This window comes from Onychostruthus taczanowskii, unplaced genomic scaffold (genome assembly GCF_017590055.1).
Source record: "Onychostruthus taczanowskii isolate IOZ18803 unplaced genomic scaffold, ASM1759005v1 scaffold20, whole genome shotgun sequence".
Classification (NCBI taxonomy): Eukaryota; Metazoa; Chordata; class Aves; order Passeriformes; family Passeridae; genus Onychostruthus; species Onychostruthus taczanowskii.
Window position 1 is genome coordinate 3,870,735 of NW_024499240.1, and position 16,361 is coordinate 3,887,095.

A 16,361-nucleotide genomic window follows, 5' to 3' on the forward strand; every position below is an offset into this window, starting at 1 on the left:
TAATTTTGCTGAATTTTGATGCTTCTTACATGGTAAGAAATACTCACATTTTGGAACCACATGCACAACTTATGTTTTAAAGTACGTTATAACTTCTGTAAACTCAGGGCATATAGGATTAAACATTTGGATCCACCTTGAACAAGCCTTTTGATGGTCAGATATGTGTCTCATATTATTATTTGCTGTCTATATTACAATTTGTTGTCACGTTGTTTACATAATTCCGAATACAACAGGGCCATTTACTTAAGACTTGGGCTTTATGATCCTTCTGGGTCTCTTCAAACTTTGATTTTGTGATTTTACAATTGCTGACAAAAGAGAAAATAATGCATATGATGAAGAATTTGTATACTACAGTGTACAAAATTTGAACAAAACAACAGTGTGAAATGTTCATCAAAACTTTAGAGACTCTTGTATCACCTCAGATTGTTTCTAATGCTGTGATGGGCTAACTCAGAACATGCTTAGGAATCATGTTTTCTACTGACCATCTGAACCAAGGTTTGACATCAGTTATTTTCAGTTTTGATAAAGGATTATCTTGATATAATTTACTAGAATGTGGATAGTAGGGAAAAAAGTGTGTCTATAAGATTACAGAGTTCACTAATCAAAAGATGATAAAATAAATTACTGCACCTTGGTCATAATGATAGTTTCACTGTTGGAAACTTGTTAAAACAACACCGGTACAGCATTTAGTCAAGGTGGTACTGAAAGAGTTCTGCAGAGAAATCCACTGGTTCTCAGTGTTTAAAGTTTCCATCTTAAATAAATACAAAAAGATCTATGGATATAAAGCTCCCCTACTTTTTTTTTTTTTTTTTTTTATCTTGAAGATTACTTACAGCGTACTTGTAAAATGCAGATGAGAACGACTACCATGCTTGAAGTGGCACTGGAGGCCGCGGACAGGAGAGCAGTCGCTCCCTCTGACACTGAACGGGGCAGGTCCACTCACGGCCGCGGGGCAGGAAGCGGCGGATGGCCACGATGGGCTGGCGAAAGGCAGAGACAGAACCGGTGCTGAGTGAGAGGCAGCCCCCGTGATGTGTTCGCTTGGAAAAAGCATCGGCATATCGAGCAAAAGAATAACCTCCCTGTTTCCTAAGATCTTTTGTAAACAAAGAAAAATGTCAAAGAGAAATACATACCTGCATTTCTTCTTATCAATCAACCTGAAAACTGGGTATGACCGAACTCAATTAAGTCAAATAGTTACAAAAGGAGAAGCCCAAAGACGGGAGTTCTCCCCGTTCTCACACCTCAAAGGGAAGAAATGTTTTATAAAACCGTTTCCTACACCAGGACCCATTTCTCAGAGCACAGACAGAGCTGCACTCGCAATTCATTGTTTTTCACAATGAACTGAATGCTCAGATGGGACTGAGGCGTTTTCTCCCAGCGATGGGCACCTATGCCCACCCATCGCTTTTATTTCCCTCAAAGCCCACGAATGCTCACCCTCCCCTTTCCCCGGGCCCCTCTCCGGAGTCCCCGGGCCGCTCCCGCCCTGAGGGGCTGGCACGCGCCGCCTCGCGGGGCCGAGCGCCGCCCCCGCCGCCTCAGCGCTCGGCCCGGCGGGCGAGTGGCTCCGGCTCCTCGGCCGTGCCGAGACAGGGAGAACAGGTCTCTCAGGTGTGCCCAGCTCCCGACAGGTCTCCGGCCCTGCGGGGCCGCCCGGCCGCCGGCTGGGGTGGGAGTCGCGCCTCAGCCGAGAGGGGCTTCGAAATGGCGTTCGCCATTTGCCTTACAGTCCTGTGGCGCTCAGAGCCGGGCAGGGCTTGTCACCTCCCTAGCGAGTCGCTGCTGGCAGGGCTTATCACTGTCGCCGGGAGCTGGTCTTGGCCCCAGCGGAGTCTGCTCTCAGCCCCGCGGACTTAGACGGGGAAGGGAGGCGGCCTCAGCCCCGCTGCGCTGGGTCCCGGCTGCCTGGGGACGGGGTGGCAGCGCCGCTGGAAGCGCTGCTGCTGAGGCGGTGCGGGTACCCCGCCTCCGAGGGGGCCACCAGCTGTACCTGTTTTTCCAAAATCATGGGTAATGAGTGCTCAGGGGAAAAAAAATCTCCATGATTAAAAATGGCAGAAGATACTACAAAGCAAGAAGTAAGTAGGCGTGACAGGGGATTCAGGCCCGTCGGAACAAGGCCGTGAATAACTGAAGAGAAGTTTCTGTAAGTTCCCTAAGTAGATCTAGCTCTAGTGTATAGTATTTCCTTAAGGGACCTATAGTAACTAGTGGACCATAATATACATTGCAAATGCTATGATAACACTTGATAAATTCATTTAAGCATATGGGTACATAGAGAGACGCAGTTATTAGCAAAAGAAAGAAAAGGTACTGTTATAGACAATGCTGCACACAGATTGAGATAAGGCTAACCTAAAATTACTTCCTATTTAATTCTCTGAAGAGGTGCTGAAACACAGATTTAGTTTTGTGAATACAAAATGGTTTTTAGTTTTCATTTTTAAAAGCTAGGTTTTCTTACTTCATCTGCCCTTCAAATGCTGCACTCTGGAATTTCAGTTTCGTTGCACTGGAAACCAAGGATCAGTGTTGTGAGGTTTTTCTGGAATTATTAGGTGGAAAATTATGTTCTTGTACAGAAATTTCAGTTAGCATGATGTATAGTAATAGAGGTCACTGTCAGCAAGTTAGATGCAGTTACTGAGTTTTTTTCTGTCAAAAGCAGTAAATTGTATCTTAACCTACTGTGAAGTCTTGCAGAATATGTTCTGAAAGCACATAAAATGCTTTTTCAAGACCCTTTTTATATTCCCAAATTGAAGTCCAGCTCATTCTCAATGTCGAATTCAAATTGTAATGCAGTTAGTATTCCAGCTTTTTATAATTTAATCTTTCAAATGTTAATCAAAGTTGGTGTTAATTATTGACATTGTAACGCAAAAATTAAAATAGAGTTCACCCAAGTTTTATTGAAACAATAAAAATGTTGCTTAAACCAAGCAGAGCTATTCTTCCTTTGGGCTAAGATTTTCACATAGTAATCTGGCTAGGAGTCAAGGTGGATATCAATTTCTAAAAGCCATTTCAGACCCTTTTAAAAATGAAAGTCAGTTTAAGTGCAAATGGGTTGTTTTAGAAACAGGGAAAACATGAACTTCTGTGCTGCTATGTGCTGCTTGGTGGTGTTCCGTGGTGAGGAGGCTGTGGGAACATTATCTGCAGCACGTGGGAGAGAGGGCCACTGTGATCCCTTCCTCTGCGTTATGTGCTGCCCTGTTGGTGTATGTGCAGAGTAAGTGAATTCTCCAGTATCATCCAAAACCCTTGATGTGAAGAAATATTGTTTCTATATTATTGACTCTCTAACTGCAGAGAAGAGGGATTTAGTTAGCAGTTTGGTTGCTTTAAGAACTTGCAGGACTGGCTTTGCAGTTTTTGCCAAATGCTTTCTCAATAAAAAGTTCATTGGACAAAGACAATGATTCTTGCTGTGCTAGTGCCTGGAGAGGCTCGCTAACAAGGGACTCCTGAGTGCAGGCTGTCGGGGAAGAGAAACATTTTGTGTTACAAAGACAGAAGTTGCTGTCATCACCAGCCTTCTGGCCGCTGAGAAACTGGAGAAGAAGGGGGTGATGAATTAAGTGCTGATGCACAGTGCCATGCTGTGAGAGTAATCAAACAACATTTGTGTACAGGAAGAGAGTTTGAAGTCCTGAAAGTTATCATAATGGTTTACTTTTGTTCTGTTTAAAGATTTGGTTTTTGTTGTTTGGGTTTTTTTAACCTAGCCCTAGTTTTAAGTTATCATCTGAACACACTTAGTGAGATATGTTCTGTGCCTGTAGCTTCTCTTTCATTAGTTTTTCCAAACTTATTGCCCCTAGAAGTGAATTCTCATGATCCAAGGAAATGCAAGGGAGGGCCTATGGATCAGTAACAGAAAAGGAGAAGGAGGGAAAAAGCCTCATACAAACCCTGGGCATAACTGGTCAGGTGAACACTAAACTTTTTATCAGTCTACAGCTGAACTTGAGTAATGTAGAGCCAGGGAACACAAAGATGTCTTGGGCTTGATTGCTGCAGGGAAGTTGGGAATGCTCTGCACCTGCAGGAAGAATCAGTACTTCATTCAGCAGGAATTTTTCTTTTGTTGTTAGTGTTCTAATTTTCGTGAGTTTAAACTGTACTGTACTGCAGCAGAATAAACAAGCTGCAGTGGGGCTGGCAGTCACACAGGACACGAGTTCAGAGTGGCATTTTCAGTAAAGACTCCTGCGTTACATGTGAAAGTATGGAGGCATATTCCTCATAGTGCTAACCTGAGGAATCCAACATGAGGACTCGTTTGCTGTGATGGATTATGTCTCTGCTCTTTGATAAAGCCATGTAGCTCTTAAAATTGAGAGGGGTGATAGGAAGAAGGTAAGGGAGCTGCAGCAGGAAAATCTAAAAGGACAAAGTGAGGGCGATGTCACTTGGGGGGTTACAGTGTGCAGCTGAGGGAAACATCCATTCCTCCCTGGACAGTGGGGTAACTGCTCTTCAGGTAGAAATGGAGATGATAAATAAAATGAATGAAATCAGTCTTCTGCTAGTTCCTTCCTAATTTCTTCTGTTTTCCATACATCTTTCACATCTCCGCACGGCTCTTGTTTTGAGAGTTGATCATGTGACACAAATAGTGAAGAAACACAGCACCACCTCAGAAATCTGGAAAATAATTTGAGAAACTTCTGCTGTTTATTTGTGCAAAATTGCTGCAAGGAATTTTTCCCTCTCTGGGAAAGAACTTCTCAGAATAATGCATTGTATAAGGCCATACATACTTCCCTGTTGCCAAAGCTGAAAAGCTGTATGGCTGCAGCTAGAATGGCGCTGCTCTGGGATAAGTGACTGGCAGTGTAAAGCTGAGCTTTTTCATCTGGATGCTATAGAGCAGGGAAAAGCTCTGCTGAACACAGCTGAGAATTGGTCTGTGGTAGTGGCATGTGGTTAGGTGGGAGGAAGTATGACATTTTTCATTCGCTGGTGCTGCTGCTTTGTAAGGAACAAGTCGCGTCATAGCTCCTTGCTGACTGGTCCTCTTCTCCTCCACCCCTCATCTAGTTTCTTCCTCAGACATGGCCTCTATCCTGCTGTGTGGAGAGGGAGGGACTGACACTGTATGTGGAAAAAGGAGACATTTGCAGACCTACATGTATGAAAACAGTGGACTAAGCTAATTTTACAATATTTCTTATGAAATAGATGAAAATTCAGGAAAATTTATTCATCTGCTGAAGCATGGTAACATACTGACTGTGAAGAGAGGTGCATTCAGTACACTGGGGAGTGTGGAATGTGTTCAGCCCACTTGAAATAATGGCATAATTATTACTATCAGTCTCTTCAGCTGTTTTCCTAATATTCTGCGTGGACTTTTTTTGTTGTTTGTTTGTTTTGCTTTGACCTTTCTTACATTACATATGCTTCCCAGAATTTACAGGAACATTTCATCTCCTTCAGTTTCATGCCAGTACTGTGGCAGAAATAATAGCAATTTGTTTACCCCTCCAATTCACAAAGCAAGGCTTGCAGTAACCCCTGGAGATTTCTGTAGTAAGCAACCTGAAACACTTGAAAGGGATATAATTTCCAGAGGGGTCAGTGTTCATGGCTGAAAGCTTCAACAATATATTAAGCTGGGCATTTTGGTGAAAAAAAAAATATATCTATTTGTATTTAATCTGAGCTGAATTACTATTCTCACGTTGTGTGCAATGACTGAAAATAGTGTATTAAATAGCAAGGTCGACTCTATAAAGCAGATAGTATCTCTGTTAATAAACCCATGCTTCCTGCCTTGTCGTACCTGGAACTAATATTAATCTCAGGAACTAATTGTTCATCTTCCTTTGTGTCTAAAGATGGGAACCAGCCACTTTACTTTTGGCTGCCTGTGGTTCAAACCTGTAAGGAGTTGAGATTAAGGTATAAGAAAGAAAGGTGAATTCCAAGTAAGGGGAGGTATTTAAGTAAGGAAGTTAAATCTCTTGATCCCAGTTTCCCAGAGGCACCATGCATACAAAGACTTTGTTTTCCTGAGTGATGCTCCCCTCCAGGCTCAATATGCTTGTCCTATTTTCTCACTGTTGTGAAAGTCAATTTAAACATCCAACTTCCATGTGGATATTCACATTTGAATACTTAAGATGAGTGCTGTATCTCCCACCCCTAGAATTAGGAACCTAACATCTAGATGGAACAGTATGAAGTGCCTGGACAGATAATGTAATTTTCTGAATGCTGTCCTAATCATTAGTGTCTGCTTCATGGCATTGAAATTAATAATAAGAATTCTGCAGAACAGAATACAGAGCAACTAGGAAATTCTCTCTTGAGAGGATAAATTTGTGTCAATATCTCCTTTTGTCCTGGCAAGGTTTCTTATGTTGGTTGGTACTTTCTAGTTGCTATCACCAGTATCCAAAGACACAAAGTTATGTAAATTCCAGCCTTTGCCCAGATATCTGTAGCTTTCATTCCTGCTGTGCTGTGCCATATTAAAAGTTAATTGGATGACCCAGTTTAAAACCTGAAATACAGTATGAACCTAGAGACTGTATCAGTGCAGTTGTAAGTTGCTTGAAGAGCACATCCACAATGTTTGGTATAAAAAGCTGGAGGCCAAAATAGAATGTTGGAAGCACGTTAGCAGTTAATGACTGAAAAGAGAGGTGGACAGTGGAATGGGAATGTATACAGCCACCATATAATAAAAATCAGATATTTCTATTTTAGTCAAATTCTACAGTGTGAGAGACTGGTATGAAGACAGTTTAAGACACTGTGTTCACCATTCCTCTGCATTACAATAAAACACCATCCTGCATCTTTCCATGTGCCATTTCATGTTCAAAATAGATCAACTGAGCTAAGTTTCCTTTACAAACTAAATCAGACTGTAAGCTTTGTATTTCTGTTTCATTCATCGTGTGCTTTTAAGGCCTCCTCATGTTCTTGTTAATAATTCAGCCTTTGCCTATTCTAGGTTTATTGCTCAGAGAGACAGTACATTTTGCTGGGTTGAGCATATGGCTGACAGGAGCTATGTCAGGTAAGGAATTCGACCTTTAGTTTTTCACCTATTCTCTTTTGTTGTTAGTCAGCTTTGGAATAGAATTATAATGCAGTCAGGTTTGTAACAACTGCTAGCTTGGGTGGCCTGTTACTTTGAAATATCTGGAAAAATGCCAGAGATCTCAAGTGTCTTGAAGACTGTCAAGCTTTTGCTTTTTCTGTTTCTTGTTGCAACAGATGAGAACGGAGCAAGTCCTGAAGCAAATCAGTTTAGGTAAGAAAGTTTTTAAATGTTGTCATCTGTGGCACCCTGGAGAAAAACTAAGTGTTTTGTTCTGACTTAAATATGTTTCGTTCCACAAAATAGACAAATTCTTGTCTTGTCTCATTTTGCTAACATGTCATAATTGTCTTAGAGATGTCATCTGGTAGCTGGGGACTGTTTCTCTGCTTGGAGCTGTATTTATTAATTTTTTTTGTTTGTTTCTCATGTAATGAAGTTAAGCTAGTGAGCTGGGCAAAATAGCTGATTCCTAATTTCATGCTGATGCCAAGAACGCTCTGAAAATTATGGAGAACATGTAATTAAATGTAACAGTTACTGACAGTTATTGCTTTGCAAGAGGCCTTCATACTTTTCTGTATGCCCCATACTTTTCTGTAACAGCCCAATTCTACTTGATAGGTTGCACTAGAGATGTAATTCCATTAGTGAACACTCCCTGAGGGTCGAACTGCCCATGCAATTTTGGGCTTTTTCAGCCCCTTCTCTTTCTAGTGCTGTTCAGAAACTACTTGCTGAAGAGAGACTTTTGAACTGTATGTGGCATGATGAAATACACATCTCTTTGACTGGTAAAATTCTTAGGTAAGGTTTTTAGGTAGTTCTTTAGTCTCATCTCTGAAAGGAAATTCAGTCCTTAGTTTCTACAGGCCTTACCTGTTTTCTTCCTTCAAAAGAGTGATTGTTATAAACCACACCTTAAAGGCTGTTAGTTTTGACTTGTGAGTTTGTAGTGTTGATAGTTATGATGTGGGGCAGTGCCTAGAGTATTGGAGGAGGTATAATCTTTTACAACCTTGATACAATAAGAAAGGATGGATTGTGAAGAGTGCAGCCTGTACTGCTTTCATTATAACTCCTGTCTGAAGAATTGACTCATGGTATACCTTTTCCTGCTTGGGTTCTTTGCCAAAGAAATAAAATGGTAGCTTTCTTTCTCATCAGGATTCATGGCCCTGTCAGTGTCAACCTATTGTGAAATGAAACCTGGGGATTTCATTATCAGAAATTTTAAAAAGTAGAATCAATTCACTGAAAATATTAATGCCGTTGGTAACAATTTCCAGCTAAGGATTTGCATATTGTAAGTATTAGCTCTTTTTTAAAAAGCCCAAAGTTCTTGCATGGAATACCTATGTATGTGTATAGTAACAAGAAAGCTCTTTTGAAGTCGTTGTGATAATGGAGCTAATGACAAGACAGTTGGCACTGTCGCGCTAAGGTGATCTTCACCCTTGCAAGACAAAATGTTGTTAGATTAGCACAATTTTTGCAGAGATACACAGTTATCCAGTTAGCATGACTCCTGCTAGCTAGCAGATGCCTGTGTCCTTCACAAAGCTGGTTTTTGCAAGATAGAATGCACAGTGATTTGTAGTATATGCCATAGCTTCTTCTCCAAAATGCTTTGTGACTTGAAAATATATAAATGTTTTTTGGGGACTATGTAGAGGATCCTGTGGAGTGCAGTGATGATACCTTCACTGGTAATGCTGCTCTAAGCCCAATCTGTGTCAGATTGTCATAGCACCAAGTAAATCTTCTACTCTGTCCTTGACACAGTTCTGACTCTGCGATGGAGGGTGTACTGATCTTGTAGGTATGCTATGTTACCCTGCCTGGCATGAACAGAAGGTAGAAATTAACTGTGATTAATTTGGGCCTGAAAGACAGACAGGACAAACATTTTCAGTAACTCTCTCTCCCTCTCTCTCCCTCTCTTTCACTCTCTCTCCTTTTTTTATTGTTTGTAAGTATGTACAGAATATATATGAAATTTTAACACAAAATAAGAATTACTATGAACAAGAAAAAATGGAAATAGAGAAGTAGCTTAGTGTGATGCAGTGATTTTTCAGAGTAAAGGTTGTTTATAGGACTAAGGTATCCTGAAGGTCAGTCCTCTGAACATACCAAGACGCTGGCTGATGGATTTTATTGCAAATGCTTAGCAGCTCACTGCAGATTTTGCAGAATCTGTCATCCTACTTGAGGCATTTGTTTTAAAAAATCATTTTTAAAAGCTGTTATATCATATAGGTGAGGTTTTTTTATTCAGAAAAAGGAAAAATTGTTGCAAAATTCCCTGTCCCAGTTATTGCATACTTTTTAATACCTTAGAAAGTATTAAAAACTGGAGGTATATGGAGAGCAGAAGCTGTTCTGCTTCAGGGTTCTTCAAGTTCTGATCTGTAAATATGTTACTGGACAGCCTGGATGTGAGTAATATTCACTGACCTCCTCTCTGCCACGGGACAATCCTGTCATGTTGTAGTATGTCCATACAACTTGTCGCTGAGCTATTTGATACATCATTCTGTTTGCTCTACAGAATTGGTATAAAATCTGTTCTGAAAGAAAAAAAACATAAAAACCTTATTTCTGATATTGCAGTATTGCCTTTGATAGCAGTTTTCCTGCATAAAGCAGGAGGAGTTGGGGGATGGCCATTTTCATGTCTCTTGGTGTATTTTTTACGCTGTTATTTTAAACCTGCTGGAAGGATGAATGATAGATGCGATTAATTCCAATTCACTTGAAAGAAGAGGGCATGTTTGGTGCACATCTTGTTGTCTCCACTTGTTCTCTCATCATTTCTGTCAGTTGTTACATGAATGATCTTTATAACTTGTGTTTAGCCTGTGAAGTGGATATGAAGACCTGTCAGACTACCTTTTGCAATATATTTTCTTCTGAGGAAACAAACCTAACGTAAATGTCATCTGCAGTATGAGCAACTGTAGCAGATAGAGCATTGAATTAATGGTTCTGAGAAGCCAGCCAGGAGAGATGATGAGATAAATACAGTAGATATAGTACATAATTCAGAAAACTTCCTGTGATTAAAAATGAATTCAAGGAAAAAGAGTGTATCTTCAAAAGTTAAGAATATTTAAAAATCACTTTATCCTTTTTAGTTTTGGAAAATTGTTGAAAGTCATTTTTACAACTATGTTAATGAGGAAAATTCCCCATTAGTTAAATTAAAAGGATATTTTTCAGCTGTTGATTTTACATTGTTTTGTAATGAACATTTTATATATGCCAAAAGGTAAGCAATTTGCTTATAGGTATATTCATGCTTTGTGGTGAGACACTTCTTCTTAGTGAAGAATGATTACAAAACTAAACTTTTTGCTGTATGGGGTACATATTGTCATCAAATGAGGAGGAAGGACTGGTGTTGGATTAAGTGACTTGAATTTAACAACTGCTAATATGTAGGAAAGTTATGTTAGTTCAACTCCTTTGCTGATGTTTGTTTTATAGCTCCAGAAGCAATTTATATGCTGGCAGAAGGTTTGGAGTCTCTGCAGAAGTCAGCTAATGATAAACTAAATAAATATGTGGATGATTCATGGAAGGCTAAGTTGCTTCTCACTAGGGATAGTTTGATCTCTTTCCAGTTTCAAAGAATGAAGGACTGTGGTGACTGACCATAATAATAGGTACTGTAATACAGAGAAACTACCTGATTTAATAACTGGGCAAAAGGTGGTAATATGGTGATTTCTGATGGCTTAGGGTTGCTCAGTTGGGAACTTCATAGAATTCAGCAGCACTCCCAAGAAAATGTGTTTGGTTTCATGTTCCCTCATAGCAGCAAATTGGCTGCTGTGAAAAGAACACCTGTTGACCAATCTGCCAAAAGGCCTTTGGAATAGAAAATTCATCTAGTGTCTGAGCTGGAAAGTGAGTGCTCTTTGTGACAGGCTGAAAGACTGAGGATGAAACATATATGAGGAACACCTGAAAATGCAATTTTGTGTACTTGTTAAATCAGATAAAGTGCTTTCCCTGTAAAAAGTTATGGTGAAGAATCCACACCCTGCTTCCCCCCTTCTTAAATTAGGTTGATTTTTCCACATGTGAAAATTCTGTGTCCAGGGGCACATCCTTTGATGTCTGATTAGTTCCACAAGAACTGAAATGGAAAAAAAAAAGCATTTTAGGCTTCAAGGTTGTACTGTGGACAAGAAGGCTGCAATGATGGCATTTCCTAAAGGCATGGTTTTTGATAAAGTTGTCTTAAAGTTTTGTTGTATTTCCGTCCCCATGCAGTAGTGTAGCTTTTATTCTTTATTTAATATGATTTTTCTGATCTTAATGATACATCTGGAAAGATGTGGAAAATATAGTGGTAGCTTGAAGTTTTAATGGTGAAAAACTACAGTAAGTTTTGGGTGATGCACGTATATAAACTTTACTTTTCTGCCTGAAATATGGAGTCATCTTTCTGAGTAAATTTTAAATATGTCTATTACTGTGTTGTATAGGGAAAGGAAATTATTAGGAGTGGTTCAGGAGGCATTCAGAATTAAATGAAGGAAAGATCTTTGCTAGTCCTTTACAGACAGAAGTGAGAAGGCTGTATTCCTCCTTCTTGAAGTCTTGATGACAAATGAGTATGAATATTTCATTAGGCGGAAGAATACTTCGTTAGCGTTCAAACTTGATCTTACTCTTGCATGAATTCCAGAGACATACAAATCAGAAAAATTTTATCCTTTCTGGCAAAGACTTATTTTGTTAAATAATACATACTTAATTGCCAGGATTCTATAGGAGCTGTCTATTTAATAGAAGAAAGAAAATTATTAAATTTGAAATTAGGTTTTAGGAGAGAGGATGTTTTTAAAAGCTGTCTCTTAAATAAGGTTCTACTTTACAGTGTGGCTTTTTGTGTAATTAAATATTGGTTGTCAAAATAATTACTTAACTAAGAACGGAATGTCCTTATGGCCTCAAATGCTTTCTTATTCTGTGTGAAGGAGGAAAAGAAAAAAGTACAAAAAGGAGTTTCCTTGCCTTAAAATGTTTGCATAACAAGCTCCACACTACATTCCTTTTTATTTCAATGAATGTTTTCTATAGAAACAGTGTTAACATATGGAACGGACAATAAACATCCGTTTAAGAGTCTGTGAACCCAGGTAATGCTGTAGCATGTGCACCTTCATTTGTCTTCCTTTTTAGAAGGTGAAAATAGTGATCTTGAGAAAAATGTATCAGGCTCATCTGTTAGTCTGGCTCTTTGATCTCACTGGTTTTGCATCTTGATATACATCTTGATATACACTCAGGGATCTGTAGATCTGCACTTTTCAAACCAACTACTCATTGGTTTGAAAAGTGTGCCAGCTTTCACATGTTCTGAGAGAGGCTAGCAGAAAAAAAGGCGTGAGTAAAGTACCATTAAGCAATCTGCAGTGTGGGCTGGGCTGCCCTGTGAGGGCAGATGAGCCAGGAGCCATGGGTGCCAGTGAGGCAGCAGGCCTGTGGCCACAAGGAGCGTGGGGCATCCTGTCAGGACGCCAGGCAGGCATGGGGACAAGCCCAGGGATGGCAGCCAGTCAGCTGACGGTGCAGTGACGGCCAGGCCAGTCTGGAGGAGCAAGGCAGACTCCAGGTCTGTTGGGAAGACGAAGTCCATTGGTTAGTGCCTGAGTCTGGATGAGTGGGGTACATGCTTGGGCAGAGACATGGCTGGAGGGTAGCCTGGACAGGGACCAAGGATTAGAGCCTCTGATTAAATGCAGCTTCACGAGAAGGAAGTGCCCTGACACTGCAAGCTTTTGCAAAATAGCTGAGCATTATTCTGGGCTCATGGTTGTAGTTGATAGACAGTTTTACATGCTGCCCTTGCTTTAGCCAGAGCCCACATGCCTGTCTGCTGCAGGTCTGTTTTCTTGTAATGTTTTGGATTCATGAACTCCTTCATTATGTCAAGGTACAGTCCACTCAAGACTGTAGTCCTTCTGGCATGAATGACTTCAGCTGCTGACACACTCTAATTGCCTTGTCAAGGATTAATTCTGGATTTTGCAGTATTTTCCTGAAGTTCTCTACCAGTGAACTATTTAACTTTTAAATTTGCATGATCATCTCTTCATCTTTTGACAGTCACATTTTTAAAGTGTTTTCTTTGTACATGTAGGGAAATTCAAACCTGTAATGGATTTTGTTTTTATGTGGAGTACCGTATGTCTTCTGATTTTGTGACATTGCACTGCACTTCCTGCACTGTACTTCCTTTCTACATCTGAATGAGCAAATATATAATCTGATTTAGAATCTGTCATCTGAAAGATTTTTTCCTCCTTTTTCACTGACAATCAGTAGTTGAAGGTACAGAATGAACTGTGGCATACATCTCCTCATTTTTTCTCCTCCCTTTTTATTCCTTTAATCTAGGAGGCCTGTGAATAATTTCTGAAATCACTGTATATTTTGAGGTCCTTGAAACAGTTATTGTTCAGAGAACAAGTCCAGCAGAACGTAGCTTTCCCTAACCCGTCTCTGTCAGTTGGGTTGGTTTTTTTCCCCCTAAATATAAGACACAAATTTGCAGTTTCAAAATCATTGTTCCTTTGTGGCTGACCTATCTCAGTAGTGATGAGAGCAAAGCAGCATGGATAGTCTGTAACATTGCTCCTTAATGTTTGCAGTAGTACCTTTGCTTTGTTACAGCATCCTTCAAAAATAGGATTGCATTTAAACCGCTAACTTCAGTAACATTCATTTTTATCACATGCAGCTTCTCTTAAAAGACTTGTTTAACTATGAGACGCATCTTGATTCCATTTATGTGTCTGCTTGAAGGATGGTTGTGAATTTACAACATGACAAATGTATAAAAAGTAAATGTTACCATTTAGAGAGGGTTTTTTCCCTGAGGTTTGGCCATTTTCTAGCTAATGTTATCCTTCACAATGGACTAATAGATTGTAAGAATTTGAGCCAGATGAGAATAATAAAGTGTGTTACGGGGTAGGTGAGACGTTTCACATGAGACCTAAAGCAGTCAACTTCTCCAGAAGGTGGAAAACAATTATTTGATGGACAAACAGATTACTACCTTCTTAGATAAATGACTTGTAGTTTGTGTTTTAGAGGTGCAGACATAGGTGAATTGCCCCAGAGACAGGGATGGATTATGAAGGGGGATATGAGCTGAAAAAGAGCTGTGTGTTTATTAGATAAGACCTTTCAGGACTGATCTGAGTCTAAATGGATGCAGACATTTTAAATTTTTTTTTTGAATTTTCTATTATCTTTTGACTTTACAAACTTGGTAAAGTGCATTGTCTTATTATGAATGCAGTAAACAAACTCTTTTTCTAGCTGTTTATGTTGACCTGGTTTGGGGTGATATCAGTACAGCCAAATAACTTGAAGGAATTTGTGCCTGTAGACTTGCAATCCATAGGTGGTACTGAATTACTTTCATGCAGCCAGCAACCCAAAATATTTCTTAGATGCTGTAAAGACAGTGGAGGTGCACAGGTCAATGCACAAACCAATAACTCATTGTCTGAGATATTTCCATTGCTGAAGAGGAATTTCTCTGGAATGCTAGTGAAAAGTCCAGGGATTGCAAACGAGTATGATTAGAGGATAGTACCACACATTTTACAAATTGGAAGAACAGAGAGACAAGTGAGATTTTTTTTCTGGGATACACGCAGAAATATTCTATCTTGAGACCTTAGCCCATTGCTGTACCATGCTTTCAGGAGCAGGTTTCTTCCACCCCCTGTTGCTTCCCACTTAGTGGTTGTCGTCACTAATGTGAGAGTTGAGCAGACTGGTAGATCCCCATGCCTCTGAGATAACATCCCATTTTAGAATCGCTTCAGTTTTCATTAGTGAACTAACTGAATGTATAAATATTTATTACTATCTCAGGTGTCTATTCCTACAGGAAATAAATAATTCATTATAAAGAATTACCTTTATAAAATTGATAACACAAGGATGTAAAGCAGATATGGCAATTTCCACAAATGCAGCACAATATATTGTTTTTGCTGAAACACCCTCAAGGGAATATCTTGTAGATGCAAGCATTGTTTCTGTAAGCTGGGTAACAAACCTTCCGTTGTGTGAAGAGTAGTGATGGAAGAAAGTCCATTTACAGAAATGTGAGTATAGTAAAAATACACTGACAGCTGGGACAATTCAAGGTATCTATATACAATATGTAATTTCTGTTTGACATTGGGGAGGTTTTTGTATAAATCTATCCGACTACAAGCATCATTTTGAATGTGGTTTTATTTGCCTTATTTGATATGCTTCTGCTTTTGTATAGTGGTTGAAATAAACTTTGCACCTGCCAAAAGCAAGAGGAAAAAAAGAACAAAAGGAAGACAAAGAGGAAAAATTAAATTTTGATGACTGAGTAGCATGAAATAAAAGATTGAATACTCAGTATGACAAATCAATTATCAAAGTTTAGACTTAAAGTGGGATGCTGGAGTTCAGTGGGAGGTTTTGGTCACATAGTGTGTTTGAAGAGGAATGACCTAGCAAGGCAGGGCAGAAGATTAAAGGAAAGGGATTCTTATCAGCCATTTTGAAGGAAAATCAGCCTCTCTTTTCACAAAAAGCTGGCATGCTGCAGAGATCAGGAGGAGGGATTTAGAAAATAAGAGCAAATCTGTTTCAGAGTAAATGACCCAAGCTTGAAATGAGAGACTGGGAACTCCTGGTTATAGTGAAAAGCTGAAAGAGTTTGAGATGTCAGGAAGCTGAGACTGAAGTCAAAACAAGATGTCTGTTGTTTTTATTGTTTATTTATGTTCCTTGCAATAGCTGAAGGGGTTTTCAGAAATCCTGTTAAGTCTGTGCATATATTTATTTCACCTCACACATATCTTTAAAAATATCCTTGCTGTGGAACTGAGAGAGGGTTTCAAGGCATGGGAGAAGAAGCTGCCAGCATGTCTCTGTGGCTAACTGAGATAGTCTCCAAAGTCAGGTGTCTGACGAGAGAAGCCAAAATGGATCTGCTTTGAGCTTCAAGGGACACTTAGAGAAAACCATGGGGCTGCTTCTGCACTGGTACCTGGCAACAGCTGATGGCACTTCTGAGAGGGCTGTTGCAGTGGGACATTGCCATAATGTGTAGAGAGTTGTAGCTTGGGATGCCTGTGTAGGAGACACCTTCCAATACAAGGTATTACTGTTGGAAGGTACAAGTTTGTTCATTTTGTAAATAGAACCTGAAGCATATCTAAAATATGATTTCTGC

At 39.7% G+C, this 16,361-nt stretch overlaps 1 protein-coding gene across 1 annotated transcript in view; it reads left to right on the top strand.

Moving 5' to 3' along the window:
• Positions 1 to 16,361, top strand: part of MYO3B (myosin IIIB) — a 198,183-nt gene that overhangs the window by 7,386 nt on the left and 174,436 nt on the right. Inside the window, exons 3-5 of the mRNA XM_041403364.1 lie at positions 849 to 1,198; positions 7,013 to 7,078; positions 7,279 to 7,315. Of these exons, the coding sequence (XP_041259298.1) occupies positions 7,072 to 7,078; positions 7,279 to 7,315 (44 nt within the window). The 5' untranslated portion in view covers positions 849 to 1,198; positions 7,013 to 7,071. The remainder of the gene's footprint in view (positions 1 to 848; positions 1,199 to 7,012; positions 7,079 to 7,278; positions 7,316 to 16,361) is intronic.